The following is a 20,390-nucleotide window of genomic DNA, read 5'->3' as shown; positions in this document are numbered from 1 at the left end:
TTAAGTATGACCAGTACATTTTCTATGAAAATAATATGAAACTATATTCCAAATTTCTTTTAGTTTTAATGTGTTGTATTATATATTTTGTTATCCTTTTATGCTATACATAAACAGTACACCTTTCTGTTAGCCATTCATTCATTTCACAAATATTGATTGCTACTGAGAAGCACATTATGCTTGGTAAAATAGAGGGTCAGCGAAAAAGAGGAAGAACTACAATGAGATAGATTGACACAGTAGTTGCAGCAATAGGCTCAAACATAGCAACGGTTGTGAAGATGGCCCAAGACTGGGCAGTGTTTTACTCTGTTGTACACAGAGTTGCCATGAGTCAGAACCAACTCGACGGCACCTAACAGCAGCAACAACACTGTGTACCAATTACTGTTCTAGTGCAAGTAATACAGTGATGAACAAAACAGGCATTGTCTGTGTCATCATGGAACTTAAACTTACACAATCTAATAGGGTCATAGAAAATAAACAAATAGACAAGCAAATATAAATGAAAAATTTTGACCAAGTGTTATGAAGGAAAAGCTAGAATATTTAGTTATTATGACACAGTGTAGTGATGTGTTTTCCAAATTTACCTGAACATAATAATTACTGAAGAAATGAAATAAATGTAGAACCCTGGGTCTTCCACTTCAAATCCTGATTCAGTACATCGGGGATGGGAATGAGATAATCTGGATTTTTTTTTCTTTTGAATCTGGATTTTTAAGAAGCATCCAAAGTAATGCTTATGATAAAACATACACTGGTAAAGTGGAATGATGTTAGACTGGGAATAAAGAGACCTGGATTTTAGTCACTGATTTCTTATATATAAAACGAGGACATTGAACTCAATTTCTGGGTACCTTCCAGCTCTGAGTCAATGTTTATGGCAGATAATAGAAAAATTACTATATTTGTTTTGCACACAAGTTGAGCTCAGGTTTATATCTAATGCAATAAGCAAGGTCAAAATTATATAAGTGAAAACTTTTCTATTTAAAGAAATTTCAAATCTAGCCATGCTCCTTTGAAAATAAATATAATCTAAAATGTAAAAACACACGTTTTCATAAAGTTTAAGTCCTGAAAAATCTATTTTGAACATTCAAACATGTTGTTCATAAAAATGTTTGATCACTCAAGAGTATATTTTGACATATGTCCACTATAACCCAAACGCAAATGGAAAAGGCAGACATTAAACTGAACTCTAGTGAGACAAGGGAAGGAGCCAACTTTTAGGGGGGGATTTGTGGTACTTCATGCTTATTATGCACTTATATTATCTCAAAACATCCTCTGCTATATATACCCATTTACTATTACGAGGAAACTGAAACCCAGAGACATTAAAAAATCTGACCTTCTAAATTGTAAGTTCCTTGGATGAGCTGCATTTTTTCCTTAGCACCTAGAAGAGTCCTGACAGGTAATAGTTGCTCAGTTTACCTTTGCAAAATGAGTAAGTCAGTAAAAAATAGTCACTAACCTGGGAATGAAATTCTCAAGTTAAAAAAACATGTGCACATAATTAATACTACTTAATAAGTTCAAAGGAAAAATATGCCAAGTTTCCTTCTTAGACTTTTTAGGAATACATAACAGGAAAAAAATGAACCTAAGACTTCCAAATTATACCCTAACTAATGATTGACTTGACATTATAGGCAAAGTTCATTTGGGTGATCAATGAAGGTGTATTAGATTAAAAAAAAATCTAAATGATTCTCCTTGATATCTCAAGAATATATTTATCTACCAAAAATATTCTTCTTTTGAGTTAGTCTGCTAAATATTACAGAAGAGATCCTCTTACAACACATCACCTCATAAAATTGTCTCTCTTCCATGAGCATGCTGGCATGTTGGAAAATCACTAGAAGCAAAGGGATAGTAAGCAGTCTCTTATTCTTTCAGTAGGAGGTTTAATTAGTGTTAAAAAACAAACAAACAAAAAAACCATTGCCGTTCAGTCGATTCCAACTCATAGTGACCCTATAAGACAGAGTAGAACTGCCCCATAGGGTTTCCAAGGAGTAGCTGGTGGATTTGAACTGCTGACCTTTTGGTTAGCAGACAAGCTCTTAACCACTGCACCACCAGGGCTCCAGTATTAGGCAAGAAGAAAATAGTATCACTTCTTCCTCCTTTTTCTGTGTTTTAGAGTTTTCTGTAGAGATAGAAGTCTCTGCACATCGTAATGGCTGAGTGAGAGCCCTGATATCAACGGTTTTGGGAATTTCTTACAGTAGGTTTTACTAAAATCCCTTGGCATGAGGGAGAATTCCAGTCAGGAACACTGTGGATCTCTTTTGTTTCATATTGGGAGTTTGTTTTTAGGAAGACTTTGACCCTATCTCCTCTCTCCGGCAGTATGGAAATCTTGAGGAGGTCCTATCGCTGTCCACGGAAACGGAAAACTGCTGTCATGGTACAAGGTGTTTATTAGCACCAGTGGCAGATTGAACACAAACAAAAATGAAAAATTCAGTAGAAGAGTTGGAAAATAAATTTGAGGATATCTTACTGAAAGTAGAGCAAAAGGACAACCCTGAGTAAAAATTTAAATGTCAGTTAACAGTTGTGCTTTATGTGCAGAGACCAACCAATGCAGACTGGAGAAGATCAGAAGATTACACAAAAGATTTCTTCAAGTTGTTGGAATTATTAAAATGCCAAATGTGTAGGAATGTATTGAGAGGAGATATATGCAACCGGGAAACGGTTTGAGGATAAATTAGTAACCCAAAACCCACTGCCATGGATTTCATTCTGACTCATAGCAACCCTACAGGACAGAATAGAACTGCCTCATAGGGCTTCCAGGGAGTGGCTGGTGGATTCAGACTACCAACCTTTTGATTAGCAACCAAACACTTAACCACTGAGCCACCAGGGATCCAAATTAGTAATAGGTACCTATACAATTAAACAAATATAAAAATAAGTAAATTATGAACTCCAGGGAAAAAAATGTTGTGCAGGAAAGAAATAATAATAATAGTATACAATATAATTCAAAGTGAAAGCATTCACAGTCATAATAATTTTAACATTAAATATCAAACTAACCAATATTACAAAATATACTGGAAGGATACGGAGACAAGAAGTATGCATGTATGTGAAAGGATCAAAGAGGAGGTCTTGAAAGAGATATAAAACCTCACCTTTCATAGTAGGAAATCAATTAACTATGACTGACACTGAAAAATAAAGAAGTAACAATACAAAAAGGGATGACAGAGACTTTTGACTGTTCACCAATATCTGTTCCCCCCATTGTCCAGAGTAATAGAATAGTTAGATAGGTAAATGGCTGCCTGCCCACAGTAAAACTACATTTCCACCTTTCTTTGCAGTTAGGTATGACTATGTGATTAATATTTAGCCAATGGCATATAAAGAAAAGAGTCTTGTAGCAAGCAGTTCCTGGTAATCCCTTTTAAAACACAGGTGGTGCACGCCACTTGCCCATTCTTCCTTCCTCTCTCAGACACGCTGTCTAGAACATGAATGTCATTATTTTGGACTTTGCAGACAAGGAACACGTAGTAGAGATGACAAAATGATAAGGTGGAAGGTACCTGGATGTCTGAGAACATCATAGCCCAGAATTGACATGCCAGCGGTAAATTGTATACCTTTGTACTTAATATTGAAGAGACATATTTTGTCTAAGCCACTGTTATTTTGACTTTTTATGTTATTCACTGTCAAACTTAATTCTAATTAATATAGCACGTTATTCATGTTGTTAGGTGCCTTCGAACTGGTTCCAACTCATACTGACTCTAGGTACAACAGAATGAAACACTGCGACATCCTGTGCCATCCTCACAATCATTGTTATGTTTGAGCCCATTGTTGCAGCAGCTGTGTCAATCCATCTCGTTGAATGTCGTCCTCTTTTCTGATGACCCTACTTTACTAAGCATGCTGTCTTTCTCCAGGGATTAGCCCCTCCTGATAACTTGTCCAAAGTACCTGAAACAAAGTCTCGCTATCCTCGCTTCCAAGGACCATTCCAGCTGTACTTCTTCAAGACAGATTGTTCGTTCTTCCAGCAATCCATGGTATATTTAATATTCTTCTCCAACACCATAATTCAAAGGTTTCAATTCTTCTTCAGTCTTCCTTATTCACTGTCCAGCTTTCACATGCATATGAGGCAACTGAAAATACCGTGAGTTGGGTCAGGGGCACCTTAGTCCTCAAAGTGACATCTTTGCTTTTTAATACTTTAAAGTGGTGTTTTACAGCAGATTTGTCCAGCGCAAGGCCTCCCTTGATTTCTTGACTGCTGTTTCCAAGGGCATTGATTGTGGATCCAAGTAACATGAAGTCCTTGACAACAATCTTTTCTCCATTTATCATGATGTTGCTTATTGGTCGAATTATGAAGATTTTTTTTTTCTTTATGTTGAGGTACAATCCATACTGAAGGCTGTAGTCTTTGATCTTCATCAGTAAGTGCTTCAAGTCCTCTTCACTTTCAGCAAGCAAGGTTGTGTCATCTGCATATCCTGGGTTGTTAATGAGTCTTCCTCCAATCCTGATGCTGCATTCTTCTTCATATAGTCCATCTTCCCGGATTCTTTGCTCAGTATATGGATTGAATAAGTATGGTGAAAGGATACCACCCTGAGGCACACCTTTCCTGACCCTAAACCACGCAGTACTCCCTTGTTCTGTTTGAACAACTGCCTCTTGGTCTATGTACAGGTTCCACATGAGCACAATAAAGTGTTCCGGGATTTTCATTCTTCACAATGTTGTCCATAATTTGTTATGATTCACAAAGTCGAAAGTATTTGCATAGTCAATAAAACACAGGTAAACATCTTTCTGGTATTCTGTGCTTTCAACCAGGATCCATCCGACATCAGCAATGATATCCCTTGTTCGACTTCTTCTGAATCCGGCTTAAATTTCTGACAGTTCCCTGTCGATGTACTGCTGCAACTGCTTTTGAATGATTTTCAGCAAAATTTTACTTGTGTGTAATATTAACGGTATTGTTCGATAATTTCCACATTTTGTTGGAGCACCTTTCTTTGGAATGGGCAGAAATATGGATCCCTTCCAGTCGGTCGGCCATACAGCTGTTCTCCAAATTTCTTGTCATAGATGAGTGAGCACCTCCAGTGCAACAGCCATTTGTTGAAACATCTGAATTGGTATTCCATAAATTCATGGAGCCTGGTTTTTTTTTTTTTTTTGCCATTGCTTTCAGTGCAACTTGGACTTCTTCCTTCAGTACCATTGATTCCTGATCATATGCTATATCCTGAAATGGCAGAACGCTGACCAACTCTTTTTGTTAAGTGACTCTGTGTATTCATTCCTTCCATCTCTTTTTGATGCTTCCTGCGTCATTCAATATTTTCTCTATAGAATCCTTCACAACTGCAACTAAAGGTATGAATTGTTTGTCAGTTCATTCAGCTTGATAAATTCTGAGCATGTTCTACCCTTTTGGTCTTCTAACTCCATGTCTTTGCACATGTAATCATAATACTTTGTCTTCTCGAGGTGCCCTTTGAAATCTTCTGTTCAGCTCTTTTACGTCATCATTTCTTCCTTTTGCTTTAGCTACTCTACCTTGAAAAGCAAGTTTCAGAGTCTCTTCTGAAATCCATTTTGTTCTTTTCTTTCTTTACTGTCTTTTTAATTACCTCTTCCTTTCTTCATATATGATGTCCTTGATGTCATTCCACAACTTGTCTGGTCTTCAGTCATTAGTGCTCCATGTGTCAACTGCATTCCTGAGATGGTCTCTAAATTCAGCTGGGATATACTCAAGGTTGTATTTTGGCTCCTGTGGACTTACTCTAATTTTCTTCAGCTTCAACTTGAATTTGCGTAGGAACAATTGATGGTCTGTTCAACAGTCAGCCCTGGACCTCGTTCTGACTGATGATATTGAGCTTTTCCATTGTCTGTTTCCATGTACGTACTATATTTGATTCCTATGTATTCCAATCTGGTGAAATCCATGTGTATAGTCACCTTTTATGTTGTTGAAAAAAGGTATTTGCCATGAAGAAGTTGTTGGTCTTGCAAAATTCTATCATGTGATCTCTGGCATCATTTCTATCACCAAGGCCATATTTTCCAACTACCAATCCTTCTTCTTTGCTTCCAACTTTCACATTCCAACCACCAGTAATTATCAATGCATCCTGATTGCATGTTTGTTCAATTTCAGACTGCAGAAGTTGGTAAAAATCTTCAATTTTTTCATCTTTGGCCTTAGTGGTTAGTGCTTAAATTTGAATAACAGTCTTATTAACTGGTGTTCGATGTAGTGGTATGGATATCATCCTATCACTGACAGCATTGTACTTCAGGATAGATCTTGAAATGTTCTTTTTGACAATGAATGTGATGCCATTCCTCTTCAATTTGTCATTCCTGGCATAGTAGACCATATGATCGTTTGATTCAAAATGGCCAATAACAGTATATTTCAGCTCACTAATGCCTAAAATATGGATCTTTATGCATTCCATTTCATTTTTGACGACTTCTAATTTTCCTATTTTCATACTTCATGTGTTCCAATGGTCCAATTATTAATGGATGTTTACAGCTGTTTCTTCTAATTTTGAATTATGCCACATTAGCAAATGAGGGTCTCAAAAGCTTGACTCTATCCACGTCATTAAGGTCGGCCCTACTTTCAGGAGGCAGCTCTTCCTCCATATTATTTTGAGTGTCTTCCAACCTGAGGGGCTCATTTTCCAGCACTATATCAGATAATCTTCCACTGCTATTCATAAGGTTTTCACTGGCCATTGTTTTTTTTTTCAGAAGTAGACTGCCAAGTCCTTCTTCCTAGTCTGTCTTGGTCTGGAAGCTCCTCTGAAACCTATCCACCAAGGGTGACCCTGCTCGTATTTGAAACACTGGTGGCAAAGCTTCCAGTATTATAGCAACAGAAAAGACACCACAGTAAGACAAATTGACAGACACGTGTTGGACATTATTCATGTTGTTGTTGTTGTTAGGTGCTGTTCAGTCAGTTCCGACTCATAGTGACCATATGTACAACATAAAAAAACACTGCCCGGTCCTGTGCCATCCTCACAATCATTGCTATACTTGAGAACATTGTTGTAGCCAGTGTGTCAATCCATTTTGTTCAGGGTCTTCCTCATAGATGGAGGTAAATACCAAAATAATTATCTAAAAGAGTAGAAAGTTGTTGTCTCTGGCTACTGGGAAATGGAAGGAGAGGAGGAGTGAGGAACTGTTGGTTTGTAACAAATTCTACAGAACTACTTGACTCTTTAATTTATACACATATGTAACTTCGATTTAGGATAAAAAATTGACAATGACAACAAAAGCACTTCCTCTGCATTTATCTATTCTTGTATTTTATTTAGGCTGGTCATAGTGACTGATGATATCGAGCTTCTCCATTATCCCTTTCCACAGATGTAGTCAGTTTGATTCCTGTGTATTCCATCTGGTGAGGTCCAAGTGTATAGTCACCGTTTATGTCTTTGAAAAAAGGTATTTGCAATGAAGAAGTTGTTGGTCTTGCAAAATTCTGTCATGTGATCTCTGGCATTGTTTCTATCACCAAGGCCATATTTTCCAACTACTGATCCTTCTTCTTTGTTTCCTACTTTTTCGTTCCAATCACCAGCAATTATCAATGCATCTTGATTGTATGTATGATCAATTTCAGACTGCAGAAGCTGGTAAAAATCTTCAATTTCTTCATATTTGGCTTTAGTTGTTGGTGTACAAATTTGAATAATAGTCTTATTAACTGGTCGTCCTTATAGGGGTATAGATATCATCCTATCACTGACATCATTGTACTTCAGCATATATCTTGAAATGTTTTTGACAATGAATGAGATGCCATTTATCTTCAATTTGCCATTCTTGGCATATTAGACCATATGCTTTTCTGATTCAAAACGGCCAATACCTGTCCATTTTGGCCCACTAATGCCCAGGATATTGGTCTTTATGTGTTCCATTTCATTTTTGACAATTTCCAATTCATACTTCATACATCCATGTTCCGATTATTAATGGATGTTTGCAGCTATTTCTTCTCATTTTGAGAAGAAACTCTAGAAGACTTTTGTGTTTTGTCACTTTCTGTTTACTATTTCTCTTTTGAACTTCTGGGATGATCCTCTAGTCGTGTGTCAGATCATACCTGCTCACCAGAACCAATTGTTAGTATTTATTCTCAGCTTCATGTTGAGTGAAGCTATAGAATCAGTCATGGTAAGAATATTTATACCATAGAAATCAGCAAATGCTACAAATCAGAGCTTTTTTTCTCCTAAAGAGTTTGTTTTTAAATACTTGCCAGCACACCACTGCTGTCATCTAACTCTTATGTCAACATATTCCAAATGGAATGTAAAATACTCTTCACATAGCTGGTAGATATAATTTTTTTCTTTGTTTCTCTTTTTGTATAATTTATTTTATTTACTTTGTTGTTGTTGAGAATACACACAACAAAACATTCACCAATTCAACTATTTCTACATGTACAACCAGTGACCTTGATTACATTCTTTCAGTTGTACAATTTTCATGCTTCTTTTTTTAGTTGTTCATCCCCATTGACATAAACTCACTACCCCCTAAGTTTCCTGTCTAATCTTTCAAGTTGCTGTTGTCAATTTGATCTCATATAGATAGATCTTTAAAGAGCACAATACTCAACACAGACATTTTTTACTAGTTAAGCTAAAGTATCATTTGGTTTTAAGAAGACTTCAAGGGATAGTTTTGTTTAAGGTTTAAAGATTATCTCAGGGTGATAGTTTTGGGGGTTCATCCACTCTCCATGGCTCCAGAAAGTCTGGAGTCTATTAAAATATGAAATTCCGTTCTGCATTTCCCCCCTTTTGATCAGGATTCTTCTACAGAATCTTTGATCAAAATGTTCAGTTATGGTAGCTGAGCACCTTCCAGTTCTTCTGGTGGGTCTCATGGCAAAGAAGGCAGTTGATCATAGAAGCAATTTGCTGCACATTCCATAACCTCCTCCTATTCCTGACTCTCCTTTTTCCTCTGTTGCTTGAGACAAATAGAGATGAATTGTTGTGCCTTGGATGGCTGCTTGTCAGCTTTTGAGGCTCCAGACACAATGCAACAAACTAGGTGGTAGAACATAAGTACTAAACATGTTATAGGCCAGTTAGCAGGGATATTCCATGAAACCATGACCCTAAACGTCCAAACCAAGGAACCACTTCCCATGAGGTGTTTGATTATACATAAGCAGCCTCTGCAGCTACTCTTCTTTTGTCATTATAAATATACCTATCACACAACTTTTGCCAATCCAACATTTGTGTACAACATATTGACAGCAATTACATTAATTGACTGTGCAACCCTACCCATAGTCAATGTGATTTTCTCATTACTGTAAACCAAAACTCAGTACCCCTTAAGCAATAAACTCCCTTTCCTCCTCCCTGTCACCCCTGGTAACCACTAATAAACTTTTGTCTCTGTACATTTGCCTGTTCTTGTCTTTTTCTATAAGTGAGGTCACACAATATTTGTCCTTTTGTGATTAACTTATTTCACTCAGCAGAATGTCTTCAGGTTACATCCATATTGTAGCATGTATCGAGACTTCATTTCTCTTACTGGGTGAGTAGTATTTCATTGTATGTACGTACCACATTTTGCTTACCCATTCATCCATAGATGGGCATTTAGGTTGTTTTCACTTTAGGCTATTACAAATTGTTCTGCAATGAACATTGGTGTAAAGTATCTGCCTGAGTATCTCCTCTCAAGTCTTTTGGGCATATACCTAGGAGTTGAATTGCTGGGTCATATGTCAGTCCTATTTTTAGTTTTTTAAGGAACTGCCACACTGTTTTCCACAACAGCTGTATGATTTTGCATTCCCACCAGCAATGGATAAGGGTTCCAATTTCCCCACATCTTACCAATATTTGTTGTTATTATTTTTTTATCGTAGTCTTCCCAGTGGGAGTGAAATGGTACCTCACTGTGGTTTTGATTTGCATCTCTCTGATGGCTAATTACGTTGAGCATCTTTTCACATGTTTGGTGTCCATTTGAATATCCCCTTTGGTGAAATATCTATTCAAGTTCTTTGTCCATTTTATGATTGGGCTGTCTTTTTGTTGACAAGTTGTCAAAATTTTATATATATTCTGTTTATTAGATTCTTAAGGGATATGTGGTTTCTGAAGATATTTTTCCAGTCTGTAACTTGTCTTTTCATTTTTTTGATAGAGTCTTTTGATGAACAAAAGTTTTTAATTTTTATGAGGTTCCATTTATTTATTTTAACTTTTGCTGTTTGTGCTTTTGTTATTATATTGGATAATCCATTGTTAAAACTAGGCCTGACAGCATTGTCCCTGCATGTTCTTCTAAGAATTTTATGATTTTAGTTTGCATCTTTATGTCCTTAATTCATTTTGAATTTTTGTATATGGTGTGAGGCATGGATCTTGTTTCATTTTCCTGCATGTGGAAATCCAGTTTTCCCAGCACCATTTATTGATGAGACTCTTCTGTCCCCATTGAATGGACTTAGCACCCTTAGCCAAAAATCAGTTGACCATATATGTGTGGCTTTATTTCTGGACTCTCAATTCTATTCTATTGATCTATGTGTCCACTTGTATTAATTACTGTAGTTGTATAATACGTTTTAATATCTGGAAATGTGAGTCCTTCTTCTTTGTTCTTCTCTTTCAACATTGCTTTAGCTATTTGGGTCATTTTCCCATTCCAAATAAAGTTGAGGATTGGTTTTTCCATTTCTGTAAAGAAGGCTGTTGAAATTTTGTTTGGGATTGAGTTGAATCTATAGATTGTTTGGGTAGTAATTACATCTTAATAATATTAAGTCTTCCAATCCATGGACATGTACCATCTTTCCATTTATTTAAGTCTTCTTTAAAGTCTTTCAGCAGTGTTTTATAATTTTTAGTGTGTAAGTCCTTCACATTCCTGGCTAAATTCATTCTTAAGTATTTTATTCTCTTAGATGCTGTTGTAAATTGAATCATTCCCCTAATTTTCCTTTTAGATTTCTCATTGCTGATGTATAGGAACCAAACTGTTTGTTAACTTTGTTCCCTGCAACTTTGCTAAATTCCTCTATTACCTCTAGAAGTTTTCATGTGGACTCTTTGGGTTTTTCTACATATAGGCTCATGTCATCTGTGAATAGAGATCACTTTACTTCTTCTTTTCCAATCAGAATATCTTTTATTTATTTTTCTTGCCTTATTGCTCTAGCTAGGACTTCTAATACAATATAATAGAATAGAAGTGATGAGAGATGACACCCTTGTCTTGTTCCTGATTTCAAGGGGAAAGCTCTCAGACTTTCTCCATTAGTATAATGTTGACTGTTGTCATTTCATATATGCCCTGAATCATTTCCTTTCTATTACAATGTTCTTGAGGGTTTTAAAAGAGGGTATTGGATTTTACCAAATGCTTTTTCTAGATGCATAGAGATGTTCATGTGTTTTTTTTTCCTTTGTTCTATTGATGTGGTGTATTATGTTGGTTGATATTCTAATGTTGAACCATCCTTGCATTCCTGGGATAAAAGCCACTTGGTCATGGTGCATGACTCTTTTAATACGCTGTTGGATTCTGTTGCTAGTATTTTGTTTGATCAATATACTTTTATATCCAGCATTCATTATGTAACATGTGAGATGTATTTCTGTTCTCCTTTTATGTATTTTTAAACAGCTTTATTGAGATACATTTCACATATCATACAATTCACTCATTTAAAGTGAATAATTCAATTTTTTTTTGTATATTTACAGTTGTGCAACCATCACCACAATCTAATTTTAGAACATTTTCATAACCCCCCAAAAAACCCAGTACCCATTAGCCATCACTCCCCACTCCCCCACACTCCCTTTCCACCTCAGCCCATGGTAACCACTAATCTAGTGTCTATCTCTATAGATTTGCCTCTTCTGGATATTTCATATAAATGGAATCATATAATATGTGGTCTTTTGTGATGGATTCATTTCACTTAGTATAATATTTTCAAGGTTCATGCCTGTTATACCATGTATCAGTATTTCATTCCTTTTTATGGGTGAATACTATTCCATTGCATGTATATACCACATTTTTTTAATCCATTCACTTGATGGACGTTTGCGTTGTTTACACATTTTGGCTATTAAGAATAATGTTGCTATAAACATTTGTATACAAGTTTTTGTGCAGACATACATTTTCAATTCTCTTGAGTATATACCTAGGGGGTGGAATATCTGGGTCATATGTTAACTCTATGTTAACCTTTTTGAGGAAATGCCAGATTGTTTTCCAAAGAGTCTAAAACATTTTACATTCCCACCAACAGTGTACAAGGATTCAGATTTCTCCACATAGTAGTTAGCATTTGTTATTATACGTCTTTTTTTTTTTTATTATAGCCATCCCAATTCCACGGCAACTAACAAAAACAACAACAGTGGGTATGAAGTGGTATCTCATTGTGGTTTTGATTTGCATTTCCCTAATAACTAATAATGTCAAATACATTTTCGTGTGCTTATTAGCCATTTGTGTATCTTCTTTGGTGAAATGCCTATTTTTAAATTGGGTTATTTGCCTTTTGAGTTGTAAGAGTTTTTTTACATATTCTGGATACAAGTCCCTTATCAGATATATGATTTTCAAATATTTTTGCCTATTCTATGGTTGTCTTTTCACTTTAGTGATGTTATCATTTGTAGCACCTCATGCAACGCTTTAAAGCTTTCAAGCTTTCATTTATGTCACTTACCAACCACAACATCAAAATTATTGAAAATATCTTACCCGAACTATTTCACAGTCAACATTCAATTCAGTTGCAACTGCTTCAATTTTCTCTCTACAAACAGAGCCCAAGCTTGTCATGCCATTGTCCCAGTACTTCTTAAGAGTGGCTAAGTCTTGGTCACTGAACTGAGTGCGATCTTGTAGCTGTGAAATAGATTTTTAAAAATTAGAATTATCAAAGGAAAGAATATTATAGAATACCATAGGTGAGATGTGCTAGGTTATTTTCAACATATAATAGTAGCGAAAGTCATTTCTGTGTTTCCCCCTTCTGAAAATGAGCATTTTCATTGTATTTATTTCTATAACATAATATGATGTACCAGAATTAAACGACTAGAATTTTTTTAACTGATGACAATTAAATAATGTTGATTTAAAAAGGGTTTTAATTACACAAAGCATGTTAATTGTAGAAAACAGATATAAGAAAGATAATTTAAATCACCCACAATCCTGAAAATAAGCACTTATTAACATTTTAATATTTATTCTTTCAGACTTTTTTTCTACGCATGCATATATTCACATCCACACACTACACATATTTTAAAATAACAAAAATAAGATCACACCCGTGTGCTGCCTTTAGATAAATTAATCTAGATTTGTCATACACAGATCTATCAATGTTATCATAAATTAAAAGAGTAATAGGAGAAATGTGGGAAGATAATGTAGCCCTATAAAAATAGTCATATTTATGGCTTCAGAAAGTCATAATGAGCCTATCAGTTTATCTGCAATGTACTCTTTTTAATAATAATGCTAATATTGTATTCTTAGATTTTATATTCAATAAACTAAAGGTTACATATTGTTTTAATTTGATTAACTCTGGAGACAAACCTAGGAAGTAAATTAGAAGCAGGATATAATAATGACCTCCATTTTACTGATAAGGAGTCAAGAAAAGAAAGGTTGCAGGACTCAGCAGGGCATAGAGAGTCCATGGCAGAACTAGAAATAGAAATATTTCTGATATTTTCTAGTCACTTATTCCTATGATGCCTCCGATTATCTCAAAAATAGCTTTAATTAAAAACATATATCCTGCAAAGCCTTGTGTGCGTGTGTGCGTATGTGTGTGATGAGAGAGAGAGAGGGAGAGCAAGAGCCTGTGAGAATGAGGCAGTTGAGGGCAAATGTTGCAAATAATCACAAGAGATTTTGTTGCTGCCTTCAGCCTAAGATGACATGGTCTGGTTCCACAAAAAGGCTAGACTTCAAATCCTTCCCAGACATATACTGCTTTTAACATTTGCTTTCTAACTTAAGTTTAAAATGGAATCTCTCTTAAATTAGCTTTGGGTACCAGTGGAAAATAGATATACATCATATAAAACATGACATAAATAAATGGGTTAACATACTTAAAATTGATGTAATACCAAACAGTAAGCATAGATTTGTTTTAAAGCCACAGTCTTTGAAAAGTAATTTTAGCTACTATGGAAAAAATATATATGAATTCTTGGTTTACTAACAAGAGTTTGAAGTTGGATTGAATAAAGTGTGTCTTTTCCTAAGAAATATGCTGGTGCTTTTTATGTGTGTGTTAATTCCATTATCTACTAAATCTGTTTCCCTTATTTACTTAAAAAAACCTGATTAATAACATTTCTTATAAGTACTAGTAATAAATTACATGTTCTCAGTAAATGGATCAAAACATGCTATTCAAGGTTTTGTTGTTTTTTTAATCAAGGGGAATAACTCTGGAATGATTTACAACATAAAAATCTCATAAGGTGCTCATCCTATATTGATTACACAATGGTTGTGGAGCTAAAATTTCTCAAAATAAAAGAGTACAGAAAAAAAATTGTTGTAAGGTTGTACGTAGATTCAGCTAATTCATTTTAAAAGCCAGCATAAATATTCCTATAATTTTCATTACACCATGTTCTCCACTGCAAGCTAACCTACATTACTGTCAGAATGGAAGGAATAATGAACAGAACACAGAACTCACTCAGCCAATTAATTTGTAATTCATTTAGAAGACATCCAAAGCTGCTTCATCCCTTCTATTGAACTAAATCAAACCTTATTTGATTTGCTAGAAATGTGCTGGGGTCTCAGCATTAGCAATGCTGAAAGTGACTCATGACAACGCTTGTTAAGTAGAAGCTTATGAGAGTGGAGGAATTATTTTTAAAGCCCCTAAGAGCATATTTTAACTAAGAAAATAAATAAGATAATAAAGATCAATTAGTATTAAAACTGTAAATACCCCTTTATAAAAAGATAAAAGGTGTACATTGAAAGAAGAAAGTGAATTCTTCCCTGAGGAACCCTGAAGTTGAAGTCAGTTTTGTTTTTCTACTGGGCTTTAAAGTCACTTTCACTGTACAAAGCATCATGCAGCTTACACCTCTGGCTCAAGTGAAGGAGATATATTAGGGAATTTTCTTGCTGATTTTGTGAAAAGAATAGCATTCGAGTAACGCTGGCAATCTAGGTGAAAGGTGAGTGTTGATTCAAATGACTACGCAATTGTGTTGACTTTATTTGGCTTATACGGTTATGCAACAGACAGAAAACCTTTGACATTTTCGCCAGCTTCAAGGACAACTCTGGCAACATCTTTGTTTTTCTTTGTAAAATAAAACTAGATGAGAAAACTCTGATGAGACTGTATGATGACTACGTATCTCAGTTGAATGTGGAACTGAATTATATATATGTACTTAAAAGCAACCCGTCTGAAATGAGAACTATTAAAATTTTCTAACTACTTTCTTCGTCTTGCTCTCTCTGTTTTCCATATGCTGTGTACTACTCGGTCCTGTCCAGATCATCAGTCCAGCCTCTAGCCCACACTGTTGAGATTTTAATCTTTTTTCTTGAAGATTTTTTCATCTTTTCATTAGATTATGAGCTCCTTGAGTCCCTGGGTGGCGTAAACTGTTAAGTGTTTGACTACTAGCTGATAGGTTGTGGGTTCAAACCTACCCAGAGGCACCTCAGAAGATAGGCCTGGCAATCTACTTCCAAAATGTCAGTCTTGAAAACCCTATGGAGCACAGTTCTACTCTGACATACATGGGGTTGCCATAAGTCAGAATCAACTCAGCAGCAACTAACAACAAAAAATGATTAAAAAAAATAGTCAAATAATCAAAAAGTTACCAAATAAGCTACAGTCTCTCGCCCTTCCTTACCAGCAAACCCCATTACCTACACCAAGGGCAACCACTGCCGTCAGTAGTTTCCTGTGTCACTTTCCAGGATAAAAAGCACAAACTGGTAACAAACAGGATAGTACTACATTAACTTTTTGATTTAATAGTATATCTTCAAGCTCTTTCTATATCAACACATACAGATATACTTCATTCTTTTTAACTGCTACATTGTGTTTCATCATATGGACCACACCTAGATTTATGTAAAGTTACATATTGATGGACATTTAGGTATTTTTCAGGTTATTACCACTAAAAACAATACTGAAAAGAACATCTTTATACATAACTTGTTGTATATTTGCAATCATATGAGATGGAAAGTTCCTAGCAGTGGCATTGCTAGGCCAAAGAATGTGTGCTTATAAAAGTTTTATTAATATAGCCAAATTGCCCTCCAAAGAGGGCAGAAAGGGAAAACCCTACTTTATTATATCTTTATCAACACTAGGTGTTATCAAAATTTAATTTTTTCCAAATTAGTAAATAATGGTATTTTGTTTTGATTTATATTTCTTTTAACTATAAGTGACATTACGTATTTTTTATGCTTCTTGAAAATATGTATTTATTTTTACAGTCTGATAATTTCTAGTACTTGAATTTACAAAATATATTCATTTATACTCCCAAGGCCACCTTATCCTTGAAAAGGATAGGACTCCCCTCAGTTTTACATTATAGGGGTCTGGGCGAGGCATACCTTTGATCTTCAGTCTCAGGAATACTGTCATCCAAATCCCTGCCCAGCACTCTTTCAAGGGTACCATATGTGAGAATTTGCTGTTATTTTTCTGTTTAATTCTTTTTAAAAAATCTGCAATTAGCTCTAAAATTTAAACTTGAGTTTCCCAGCTAAGATTTAAATTGTCTCACAAACAGTTTCAATTACTAGTACCCATCTGCTAGAGGATTGTAACTTAAAAAAAAAGTTAGACAAAAAAAGAGAACATTTCCTTTAACTAACAAGTAGAGATAGAGCAAAGATCAATATTATAGCTAAGCTTAAAAGCACAGAATACAAATAACTAGACTAGTTAAAAAATTCCTTGGAGAAACTGAGTCAACCTCTTTGGACAGAATTGTTGTTGATATAGATATAAGAAAGTAGGATTTTCCATTTCTGCCCTCTTTGGAGGGCAATTTGAATACATTTTTTTTTTCCTCAACATAAGATAAAGGACTTGCTGGTAAGCCTCTGTATACAAGAGCAAACTTGCCCAAAACAAAACAAACCAAGAGAAACAAAAAATTCCACACATTGATGGACGCCCTTGTACCTGTACTACCACTTCAATGTGTATAGAAAACTTTTATCCTCTAGCAACAAAAATTAAAAGCTAGAAGTATCGTCGTCATTGTTGTTAGCTGCCTTTGAGTTGGCTCCTGACTTATGGGGACCCTATACACGACACTACTAAATGATACCCAGTCTTGTGCCATTCCCATGACTGGTTATAGATTGAATCATTGTGATCCATAGGGTTTTCACTGACAGATGTTTGAAAGTGGATTGACAGGCTTCTCTTCCTAGTCTTAGTCTGGAAGCTCTGCTGAAACTGGTTCAGCATGGTAGCAACACAGAAGATGGGTGATGGCTGTGAATGAGGTGCATTGGCCAGGAATTGAAACCCTGGTCTCTCACATGGAAGGTGAGAATTTTGCCACGGAACCACCATTGCCCCCGTAGATTCTGCTAATAATTGATACTTAGAATTGGTAGTAAGTAGTGAGTTGCAAATTTCCTCCATAGTGTAAAATAGTGGGGGGCAAAACTAACCTCTAGAGCCAGAAAATCCTGTATTTGAATTTTAACTCTGTCTCTTCCTAGTTGTGCACTAGTAAGTTAATTTCTGAGGCTTAGTTTCTTTATCTGAAAATGGGAATAATATTACCTACCCTAAAATCCTGGTGGTGCAATGGTTAAGAGCTCAGCTGCTAACCAAAAGGTCAGCAGTTCGAATTGACCAGCCACTCCTTGCAAACCCTAAGGGGCAGTTCTACTCTGCCCTATAGGGTCACTATGAGTAGGAATTGACTCGACAGCAATGAGTTTGGTTTCAGTTTACTCTATAACCAGTTGTCATAGAGTTGATTCCTACTCATGGCGACCCTATTTGGGTCACTGTAGGGCTGTGCTCCCTAAGGCTTTGAATGGCTAATTTTTCACAAGTAGATGGCCAAGACGTCCTTCTAAAGACACCTATGGGTAGACTCAAACCACCAACCTTTTGATTAATAGTCGAATGCACTAACCGTTTCTACCACCCGGGGACTACACTCTAACCCATAGGATTTTTTTAAGCTATCCTATAGGATTGCTAGAGTCCCTGGGTGGTGCCAACTGAAACTGACAATGTTAACTTAGTTCGCATCAATAGATTGCTGAAACTTAGACTGATTTGTATTAAAAATATGCCATTTAGGACTTCCGGGAAACATGGCGCTGTAGTCAGAAGCACCAGGCCGTCCCTTTGCAGCAAAGATCAGAAAAACTAAACTAAGTCAAACAGAGTCACACGTCAATCCTGAAACCCTAAGCAGCAAATGAAGGATAAAGAACTCAGCCAAGCACCAAATGGAATAAGAAACTGACCGAGAACAGAGAGCGAGGAGAAATACATGCAGAGGTCCCCTATCAGCTACCACAGCACAGATCCACCATCTTGGACTCCTATCGGAGATCAGCGAACAAGGTGTATGAGAAAGCAGCTTCAAAGAGCTTCCAGCAGGAGACAGAACAACCGGTAACCAGCAATATACACTTTCCCACCCCCATCCTTCTTCACCCCCACTGAGTCTCCTCTGCTTCCTGCAGCCATAGTCTCTTGCCCAGGAACGACCAGCTTCACCGCTGTGTCACCTGGATTTCACCTGCCCACACTGGCCGGCTCCCTGAGGGACTTTTTTTGGCTACTGGTATTACTTTTTTCTGCTTTTTTACATTTCTTCCTTACCTGTCACCACCTCCTCCTCCTTTCTCTCAAATACCTGGCTCCATGTGCTATCATTACTTCTTCTTGAAAGGCTGCAAAACACCACTCCACTGTGAAACTGCTTCCCGGCACATGCCGCCAAGCTGGTGGGACCCCTAGGGCTTTTTTTGCTTGTTTGTTTGCTATGATTTGTTTATTTTCTTGTTCTTTTCTCGGATTGGGAGCCGGTTCTAGGCGGGAAGTAGAGCACAGCTTGGAGGCTACTACCTTATTCTATGTAGACGCACAGGGACATCCCTGGGGGCATTTTTGTTGTTGTTGTTTCTTTGTTTTGTTTTCTTCTCTACCTTATTCTCTTTTTGTCTTTCTTCAGTTTCTCAGTTTATTCATTTTTTTCTTTTACCCTTTTTATCATTTTTCTTTTTTTATTTTTGTTTTTGCCCATTTCTCAGTCTCTCATCTCTCCACTCCAACAGCAAGCTCCTTAGCACTCTTTTTTCTTTGTGTGTATGTTTTTGGTTCCTGATCCTCTCTCCTCTCTCTTATCTTTCCCATACCCATCTTAGCTCCACACATCACAATCTAATCCCTCCTTCTGCCTAGCTGCACTGTATGCTGAACATCACACTCCCAAGAAGCACAGGCACGGCCTACTGGAACATGCCCTGCACTGATTTCCAGTCCACATGGTCAATCCTGGTACATGCCACAAACAACCCATCCCAGTAACTCCCCTTCAGCTGGGCCTGCTGTGCTGTACCATACCTGAGTGACTAACCCTGAGCATGGGAGAAGGAGGTGAAAAGTATCGTGACCACAGACAAGCAAACAACAAAGAAAGCACAGCCCACCTGCTAAGACATATCCAAATAAAGCAAAAAAGCAGGACGAAACAAATCTACAATCAATAAACTAGGAAAATAAACACTGAATGCCCCGGAGACAGCAGACAATATCAAAACATTTACAAAAACAGGACAGGATGGTTCCAGTAGGCATCCAAAATAAAACACCAGATGACTTTACAGTAGAAGAAAAGGCACTAGATCTAACTGATAGGGAATTCAAATCTCTAATATTCAGAATTATCTAAAAGTTGAAGTAAAAAGTAGACAAAAATGAGGAAAAAATAGACAAATTCATGGAAAAGGCGGACAAATTCATGGAAAGTACAAACAAAAATGGAAGAATTCAAGAAAATAATACAGGAACAAAATGCTAAAATAGTTTCAAACTAGAAATCATACAAAAACAACAATTAGAAATCCAAAAGATAAACAACAAGATTTCAGAAATGGACAGTATCATAGAAGGGCTGAGGAGCAGGTTTCAAATGATGGAAGATAGGATCAGCTAAATTGAAGACAAACACTTGGATACAACTCTGAGGAAAAAT

At 36.3% G+C, this 20,390-nt stretch overlaps 1 protein-coding gene across 2 annotated transcripts in view; it reads right to left on the bottom strand.

Annotated features, from left to right (window-relative positions):
• Positions 1-20,390, bottom strand: part of HDX (highly divergent homeobox) — a 197,464-nt gene that overhangs the window by 51,447 nt on the left and 125,627 nt on the right. For both annotated transcript variants that reach the window (XM_004378876.1, XM_004378877.2), the window contains exon 5: positions 12,865-13,011. In XM_004378876.1, the coding sequence (XP_004378933.1) occupies positions 12,865-13,011 (147 nt within the window). The remainder of the gene's footprint in view (positions 1-12,864; positions 13,012-20,390) is intronic.

Source organism: Trichechus manatus, unplaced genomic scaffold, assembly GCF_000243295.1.
Source record: "Trichechus manatus latirostris isolate Lorelei unplaced genomic scaffold, TriManLat1.0 scaffold00060, whole genome shotgun sequence".
NCBI classification, from domain to species: Eukaryota; Metazoa; Chordata; class Mammalia; order Sirenia; family Trichechidae; genus Trichechus; species Trichechus manatus.
Note: the sequence above shows the minus strand (reverse complement) of the source record. Positions and strands in the feature narration are given on the sequence as shown.